The sequence below is a fragment of the Ciconia boyciana genome, chromosome 35, assembly GCF_034638445.1.
Source record: "Ciconia boyciana chromosome 35, ASM3463844v1, whole genome shotgun sequence".
In the NCBI taxonomy this organism is placed as follows: Eukaryota; Metazoa; Chordata; class Aves; order Ciconiiformes; family Ciconiidae; genus Ciconia; species Ciconia boyciana.
Window position 1 is genome coordinate 250,613 of NC_132968.1, and position 9,458 is coordinate 260,070.

Sequence of the window (9,458 nt, forward strand, 5' to 3'; positions counted from 1 at the left end):
TTGGTCAGCTGGGGTCAGCTTTCTGGGCTGTGTCCCCTGCCAACTCCTTGCCCACTCCCAGCCTACTCACTGGGAGGGAGCAGAGTGTGAAACAGAGAAGACCTTGACACTCTGCAACCACTGCTCAGCAACAGCCAAAACACTGGTGTGTTATCAACGCTGTTTGAGGCACAAATGCAAACACATAGCACCATAGGGGCTGCTACGAAGGAAGTTAACACCATCCCAGCCAGACCCAGTACACTTGAACTGGGGGCCCAGAAGTGGACACAGGAGTGTCCAGGTGGTCTAACGAGTGATGAGCAGGGGCAGACGATGTCTTCCCTCACACTTTTGGTGAGGCTTCTCTTTATACACTCCAGGACACTGCTGGCTGCCTTTGTTACCAGGTCACACTGGGTTGTGTAGATCACTGCTGGGTCGTGTTTTGCCCTCTGTTCCCCAGCTCCACCAGGGCCTTTTATGCAGAGCTGGTCCCTGGCCAGGCAGTCCCCAGCCCCTGCCACTGCAAGCCGTTAGTCTATCCCAGGTGCAGGATCTGGCCTTTGTTCTTCTTCTAGTTCATGAAGTTCCTGACAGGACAGTCCTCCTGCCTGTCTCGTTTCTCCTGAATGACATCCCTAAGGCACAGGAATGGTCCTTCCAGTGTAGTGTCATTGACAAATGTGGTGAGAGTTTCCTCCTCTGGGTCATGGATGCACATGTTAAACTGCACAGGGCCCAGGAGAGTCCCTTGTGCTGCCCCACAATGCCCCAGGATGTGCCAGTGGCCTTCAGGTAGGCTATGACCCCTTCACCACTGCTCTCTCAGCCTCATCGTCCAACTGGTGTTTTACCCAGCCGTTTGTTGACCCATCCAGGCTCTAATGGCCTAACTTGGGTACAAGAATATTGGGGAGACCATGCCACAAATCTTGCTTAAGCTGAGGTGAACAACATCCACTGTTCTCCCCTCACGCACAAAGGCAGTTACTTCGTCATGAAGGCAAGCAAGTTGACGAGGCATGATTTACCCTTTGGATGTCCATGCTGACTGCTTGTGGACACATTCTTCTCTTTCAGGGTCCCAGACATGTCACCCAAGAGGACTCCAGCTGATGGCACACTCCTCACCAAAGTGAGCTTGTACAGCCTGTGGTTCCCTGGGGTGCACTTTTGGCCTCTTTCAAAGGCGGGTGCAACATAGGCTTGTCCTCACTCACAAGAGACCTCTACCAATCCCATGGCCTTTCCAAAGGCACATTCCACAGAAATATCAATCTTCCTCTATAACTTCATTACCGCTATTCTGCCTGTTATATCGTTTTTTTTAATTTCTCTCATCTTTCATATACTTTCCCCTGTCCTGACACAAAGACCATTTCTAAAGTCATCTTTTCAGATGCAGACTGCCTCGACAAAGGCCCTTGCCATTACTCCCCAGCTTTCTCCTTGCCTTACTCTTTGTTCATTCAGATACCTCTCACCTATGCTGCTGCTTTGAGCTTCAGGGACTAAAAACTTGCCTGCCCTTCGGTAGTCTAATTGTCCTCTTTAAGGGCCAACTCTTTAATTATGTTTATATCTCCCTTTTTGTATCTATCCATCTACAACATTTTTCATAAGATTATGCCTTGTAGAAAGTCAGCCTCATGAGAGGCAGCTTGTACTTAGCATATGGCTGAGGAGTGTGTTTTATTGTTCATGAAACTTGATCATGCTTTACTTTTCTTTGCTTGCAAAGAGGAAAATTCCTTCTGTGCCTGTGTGCAGCCGGTTCTCTAAGGAGATCAGGTGGGAGATGGTGCCATGGAGCTGTAACATTCAGCTCCCAGAGGTCAGTGAAGTCTGAGGTAAGGCAAAGTGAAGCAAGGCCCAGGTGGCCAATGACAGAAATGGTGAGGCTGGGGAGGTGAGGAGCAAGGTTGTCCATACAGTGTCAGACCTCAAGGGGCTGCTTTTCCTGCCTGTCCAGACTTCCTGAGGAGACACTCTGCATCAATATCAATTGGAGAATGCTGCTATCACCTCTTCTTTAATCTGAATTTAATAAAATACCACGTTTAAAAAAATATTTTTTATTAGGCACACTTTGAAATCTTCCTCTTAAACTACCCTATGAAATGTTTCCAATTAGCTGTACAAGTCTTGGAGACGTGAAGAAAATTACAGGAAGACAACTAGCTCATTAAAGCTTTCTGTATTTTAATGAGCCCCATGGTGTATTTGTCCCTGGGTCTGTGAAGCTCAGATACTGAGAGGAGACTGAACAAACCTCTCAAGAAGTCAAAGCCAGAAGAAAAACCTTGAAGCATTGATTGGCCCCACTGAGGGGGACAAAGCCTCCCCAAGGACTCGTTAGAGCAGATAACTGGAGGCTGTGATTGCAGGTAGGCAAAGGCAATCTGCAGGGGGCTGTAATGCTGAGAAAAGCCTTGGTTTGTTTTATGAAGCAGCAAGGCCAAACCCTGACCCCCAGGCCGTGGAATAACTCAGAATAACTCAGGTTAGATGAGACCTGAATGTCATCTCAACCAACTCTCTTGCTCGAGGCAGGGTGAACTAGATGAGGTAGCTCAACTGCTCCACTCAGCTTGCCAAAGGAGCTGAAGGTGAGCTCCATCCCATCGTACAGGGAGATAATCCAGATGTTCAACAGTGTTGGCCCAAGTGCTGGTAACAGAGATAATGACTGGTTGCAAGGAGGATTCTGTACCAGTGGTGATGTCTGAGCCTGATCATGCAGTCATCCTCCCATCCACCTCATTGTCTGCTTCTTTAGTCAAGATATCACCAATCTGGCTCTAAGAAAACTAGGGGCGACCATGTTAAGGCCTGGCTAAAATCCAGCCATGTAACCTCTCTGATGGCTCTTGCCTTTCCAAGGCGTTTGACAGAGGTGTCACAATGAAACCAGCCAGTTCCACTAGCACCTCTCTGCACCAAAAACCTTCTCCATATCTCACACTTCCAGGAGAGTGCCCAGGACACAGCACACACCGGTTGACGTTTTCTGGGCCTGTTCAGAAGAGAACCAGAAGTGGTTCCTCCCAGCAGGCCCACAACTCCATATGGCTCTCTGTGCAGCTCACCGCTTTTCTGAGCATTTCTCTCAGTCTCCCACTCCTCTCCATACTTCCTGATGCTCAGGCTGCAGATGAGGAGATTGAGCAGGGGCCTGAGGATGGTGTAGAAAACGTGCTTTGTCAAACTCTCTCAGGGCGGCTTTTCTGGGCATCACACAGACAAGGATGAGGATGCTGTAGAAAACGGTTTCACGGGTGAGGTGAGAGCAGCAGGTGGAGAAGGCCTCCTGCCTGTCCATGCTGGGTGGGAGAGCTGCCCCAGGGTGGCAGCTCTGATGCACGCACAGAATGAAATGTGAAGAGGAAGGGGAGGACTGCATCTAAAAAGCAGGTTATGAAAGCAAAGAGCAGAAGTGTCATGGTGTCACTGCAGGAGAGCTCCAGTGAAATCACAGAAGTGGTCCACTCCACTGGGGCCACAGACCTGTATCTGGGACAAGAATGAAGTGACTATTGTAGATGACAGAAATCCCCCTAGCCAAGGTGTAGCTGCCTTCTCAAAGCAGACCTTCCAGTTCATGAGTCTTGCAGAGAGAAGCAGGTGGCCACAGCCCAGTACTCATCACAGGATGTGGCCACCAGCAGGAAACACTCAGTACATGCCAAAGGTGCAGAAAGTACTCCTAACACCGCTGTCAGCAGAGATGGTGTTGTCTCCAGTCAGGTCAGCAGCATGGTCACGTCAGGGGCATAGTGGTGGAGCTATAGCAGGCCTTCAAGTTGTCCACCACCAGCACAATGCTGAGGGTGTTCCCAACACCAATCACGGGGCAGGTCACGAGAGAGAGGGGAGGACTTGTCTAAGGGTTGGGGACATTCCCTATTCGCAGTACGGGTGACTGAACTGATGGTGTTTGATTGTCCCATTCCCCTTTCTCCATTGAAGGTTTTATGTCCTTCTTGTCCCATCTCTCCTGGTAGGACACCTAGGAGGGAGAGCATTTTTTCCTATGCTAGTTGCTGAAAGCAATTGTGAAGGAAGTTCAGAGAGGTGAAACACGAAGGGGTGTGTGCCTCTGAGTGTATTCGTACTCCCTAGATGTGCTCTGTGACGTCTGAAATGTGAGAAATGCCGCCTTCTAGATGGCAATGCTGCTCATGCTTGCAGGAATGCTTCTGACTGCACAGGTGAGATGATACTCCACAGGCGAGCTTCTTTCATACTGTGTATTTGAAGGCACAGGCCAGAAAGGCAAGGGAAGGTAATGTAGAAGACCAGGAGCATTTGTAAAGAACCTATCCAAGGCAGCTGAGATGAATCTCACTGGGAGAGTGGGGGTTGTTCCTGGAGTAACACACTGAAATTTCAGGGCTCTGTCAGGTGTCCACCCCTGATCTGGCTTCGTGCACTCCTCATACACACAGGGGTGTTCCGAGACAGGAGTCCTTCCTTTGCAGATGTAGAGGCAGCAAATTGCAAGAGTTGTAGTGTCTCCCTGGCCTCCTGTTGCCACTGCCAGAGGCTGGGAAGCACCTAAGCCCTGCAGTGTATCGCCCTGCTTTGCACTCGTTTGAGAGGCCCCAAGGCATGAGGAATGGACACAGGATCCTCGGGTCAAGGAAGCACATCCCAGTGCTGCATTCAGGTGGTTTCCCAGGCGCATTACTCTCCGTGTGAAGTGACCTCAAGACACTGTCTTTCCCACAGGCCTTCACGGCAACCCCAAGAATAGCTGATGGCGCTTGTGCTCACTCAGGTTCATCTCGCCACACGCACACAATGTCTTTAGTCTCATCTCCTAGAATCATAGAACAGTTTGGGTTAGAAGGCACCTTTAACGATCATCTACTCCAAGCCCTCTTCCATGGGCAGAGACATCTTTCACTAGACCAGATAGCTCAAAACCTCATCCAAGCTGACTTTGAACACTTCCAGGGATGGGGCATGCACAACTTCTCTGGGCAACCTCTTCCATTCCACCCTCATCGTAAAAAAAAATTCTTCCTTATGTCCAATCTAAACCTAACCTCTTTCAGTTTAAAAGCCTTGCCCCTTGTCCTGTCACTACAGGCCTTTGTAAAAATTGTCTCTCCATCTTTTCCATGAGCCCCTTTTATATATGGAAAGGTTGCAGGGAGGTCTCCCCGGACCCTTGTTTTCTCCAGGCTGAACAACCCCAACTCTCTCAGCCTGTCTTCATAGGAAGAGAGGCTCTCCTCTGGACCTGCTCCAACAGGTCCATGTCTTTCTTGTACAGGTGGACCCAGAGCTGGATGCAGTGCTCCAGGTGGGCTCTCAGGAGAGCGGAGTAGAGGGGGAGAGTCACCTCCCTCAGCCTGCGGGCCATGTTTATTTTTAGGCAGCCCAGGGTACAGTTGGCTTTCTGGGCTGCAAGAGCACATTACCGGCCCATGTCCAACTTTTCACCCACCAATATCCCTAAGTCATTCTCTGCAGGGCTGCTCTCAATCCATTCATCTCCCAGTTTTTACTGGATTTTTTACTGGGGATTGCCCTGACCCAGGTGAATGGCCTTGCACTTGGCCTTGTTGAACTTCATGAGGTTTGCACGGACCTACTACTCAAGCCTGTCCAGGTCCCTCTGCATGTCATTCCTCCCCTCAACTGAATCAACTGTCCCACTCAGCTTGGTGTCCCCTGCAAACTTGCTGAGGGTGCACCCAATCCCACTGTCTATGATGTCATTGATGAAGATATTTGTCGTGGTTTAGCCCCAGTCAGCAACTAAGCACCACGCAGCTGCTCGCTCACTCCCCCCTGGGGGATGGGGGAGAGAATCGGAAGAGCGAAAGTAAGAAAACTCATGGGTTGAGATAAAAACAGTTTAATAGGGAAAGCAAAAGCCGCGCACGCAAGCAAAGCAAAGCAAAGCAAGGAATTGATTCACTCCTTGCCATGGGCAGGCAGGTGTTCAGCCATCTCCAGGAAAGCAGGGCTCCATCATGCGTAATGGTTACTTGGGAAGACAAACGCCATCACTCCAAATGTCCCCCCCTTCCTTCTTCTTCCCCAGCTTTATATACTGAGCATGGCGTCATCTGGAATGGAATAGCCCTCTGGTCAGTTTGGATCAACTATCCTGGCTGTGTCCCCTCCCAGCTTCTTCTGCACCTGGCAGAGCACGGGAAGCTGAAAAGTCCTTGACCAGTGCAGCAACCACTAAAACATCTCTGTATTATCAACACTGTTCTCAGCACAAATCCAAAACATAGCCCCATACCAGCCACTATAAAGAAAATTAACTCTATCTCAGCTGAAACCAGGACAATATTAAATAGTACTGGTCCCAGGGACCTTGGGACCTTGAGGGACACCCCTCATTATAGGTTTCCACTTGGACATTGAGCCAGTGACTATAACTGTTTGCATGTGGTCAGCTAGCCATTTCCTTCTCCATCTAACAGCCCATCCATCAAACCTATGCCTCTCTAATTTAGCAGCAAGAATGTTGTGGGGGACCATATCAAAGGACATACAGCAGTCTAGGTAGATGATATCCGTAGCTCTTGCCTTGTCCACTGATGCAGTTACTCCATGGGAGAAGGCCGCCAGATTAGCCGGGCCCAATTTACCCTTTGTGCAGCCATGTTGGCTGCCTCTAATCACCTCCCTCTTTTCCATAGGTTTTGAGATGTCTTCCAGGAGGATCTGCTCCATGATCTTCCATCTGTACAACACAAACACGGACTTCTGAGCTACTCATTCAGTGTCCCACTGTGGAGGGATGAACAACCTGTATGAGCAGGGCTGAGAGTCTGTCGTGGTTTAGGCCCTGCCGGCAGCTAAGCACCACGCAGCCACTCGCTCACTCCCCCCCGGTGGGATGGGGGAGAGAATCAGAAGAGCAAAAGTAAGAAAACTCATGGGTTGAGATAAGAACAGTTTAATAACTGGAACAAAATAATAGTAATAATAATAATGAATTGTAATGAGAAGGAAAACAACAAGAGAGAGAGAGGAACAAAACCCAAGGGAGGGGGAAAAGGGAAAAAAACCCAAAAAGATACAACCGCTTACCACCCACTGACCGATGCCCAGCCAGTCCCCGAGCAGTGATCACTACCCCCCGGCCAGCTCCCCCAGTTTATATACTGGGCATGACATCATATGATAGCCTTTGGTCAGTTTGGATCAACTCTCCTGCTGTGCCCCCTCCCATTTCTTGTGCACCTGGCAGAGCATGGGAAGCTGAAAAAGTCCTTGACCAGTGTAAACACCACTTAGCAACAGCCAAAACATCAGGGTGTTATAATATTATTCTCATAGTAAAATGCAAAGCACAGCACTATACCAGCTACTAGGAAGAAAATTAACTCTATCCCAGCCGAAACCAGGACAGAGTCCGGTGCTGGAAATGGTGATTGTTATGGGCTGGTCTGGGACGGTTGCCTTGGGGCAGCTTCCCTGGGGTGTACAGTGAACATGGGCACACACCAGAGCCTGCTCTGCTGGTCCTGCCTCTCTCCCGCAGGAGGTCTGGCTGTGCATGGACACTGCCGCGTGCTCACACCCTGAGTACTCAAACAATTTAGCTGTTCAATCGTGTTTTCCTCTTGAGGGCACTTTCCTGGGCTTGTTCTTGAGAGAAACTTTGGAAGAAAATGTCAGCTTTCAGGCACTGCCATCAGGAGATCCCCTTGGGTGATGGAAACTCTGTTATGGAGGTCAGCTCTGCCAAGGAAGTGCCCATTGCCTGTCACTGCGTGCAATCACAGGACTGCCACCCAAAAGGACTGTGACCAAGCTGCAAGAGCAAGCCTTCCTTACCCCCACACAGGGGCTCAGAAAGAGAGTGTGGAATGTAAAAGAGAACAGCTCCAGAAAGAGCAAGCGCTGGTGCTCCCTGGCAGTGCTGCTGGGCCAGGACTCTTTTGCCCTCCACCTCTGCACGCAGGCTCTGCCACTGCAGCACCAGAAAATGTCTCAGAAACAGGGTCTCAGCTGAAGAAGTTGCTGCAGGGTCCTTTATTTTTTAAAAAAAAAAGCACAGAGAACATGGCTCTTATTTCAACACTCTTTTCAACAGTCTCTAGGTAACACTACAAAGGTAGGTACATAATTAGAAATGGCATGAATAAAGACAGTTCTTTGTGCACAACATTATCACATGTAAAACAGAGCAAAAAACCCTTCCACCACCACCACCAAAACCTCCAGAAGACAGGCTGAGCCTGTAATGAGATACATTATGAGTGATATGCATCCAGGAAAGGACAGTTTACTGCTTTAGAAAAACATCCCGTCATCAGTTTCAAAACTGCATCCTTGAGCTCCTTGTTTCTGAAGCTGTAGATGAGGGGGTTGACTGCTGGAGGCACCACCGAATACAGAACTGCCACCACCACATCGAGAGATAGGGAGGAGATAAAGGGTGGTTTCAGGTAGGCAACCATGGCAGTGCTTAGAAAGAGGGAGACCACGGCCAGGTGAGGGAGGCACATGGAAAAGGCCTTGTGCTGTCCCTGCTCAGAGGGGATCCTCAGCACAGCCCTGAAGATCTGCACATAAGACACCACAATGAAAACAAAACAGCCAAATGCTACTAAGAGACTAACCACAATAAGCCCAACTTCCCTGAGGTAAGCATCTGAGCAGGAAAGCTTGAGGATCTGGGCGATTTCACAGAAGAACTGGTCCAGGGCATTGCCTTGGCAGAGAGGTATTGAAAATGTATTGGCAGTGTGCAGCACAGCATAGAGGAAACCACTGCCCCAGGCAGCTGCTGCCATGTGGACACAAGCTCTGCTGCCCACGAGGGTCCCGTAGTGCAGAGGCTTGCAGATGGCAACGTAGCGGTCATAGGACATGATGGTGAGAAGAGAAAACTCTGCTGACATGAAAAAGACAAACAGAAAGACCTGGGCAGCACATGCTGAGTAGGAGATGGCCCTGGTGTCCCACAGGGAATTGGCCATGGCTTTGGGGACAGTGGTGGAAATGGAGGCCAGGTCGAGGAGGGAGAGGTTGAGGAGGAAGGAATACATGGGGGTGTGGAGATTGTGGTCACAGGCTACGGTGGTGATGATGAGGCCGTTGCCCAGGAGGGCAGCCAGGTAGATGCCCAGGAAGAGCCAGAAGTGCAGGAGCTGCAGCTCCCGTGTGTCTGCGAATGCCAGGAGGAGGAATTCAGTGATGGAGCTGGCATTGGACATTTGCTGCCTCCGGGCATGGGGACCTGTCCAAGGAGGAAAAGGTGGTGAGACAATAGGCGAGACTTCTCAGAGCAAAATCCAAGCCATTTCTCATAAATCCTCCCCTGCTGCACACCACCACCCTTTAGTCTTTCTAGGAGACCTTCCTTCAGCTCTCTGGCTGGAGCTCTGGTTGGTGCTGGTTCAGTGTGTGGTGAGGAGCAGGGGCTTTGTGCGCTGGCAGCCGAGGCGTCAGCCCTGCTCTGCAGCAGTGAGTGCATGGGAACGGTGGGGGGCAGG

General features: G+C 50.1%; 1 protein-coding gene across 1 annotated transcript; it reads right to left on the bottom strand.

The window, feature by feature from the left end:
• Positions 1 to 8,213: 8,213 nt before the first annotated feature.
• On the bottom strand, positions 8,214 to 9,254 carry LOC140645610 (olfactory receptor 14A16-like). Its single transcript, XM_072849066.1, has one exon. The coding sequence runs from the start codon at positions 9,177 to 9,179 to the stop codon at positions 8,214 to 8,216; it is 966 nt and encodes a 321-aa protein (XP_072705167.1). The 5' UTR covers positions 9,180 to 9,254.
• Between the last annotated feature and the right edge of the window lie 204 nt (positions 9,255 to 9,458).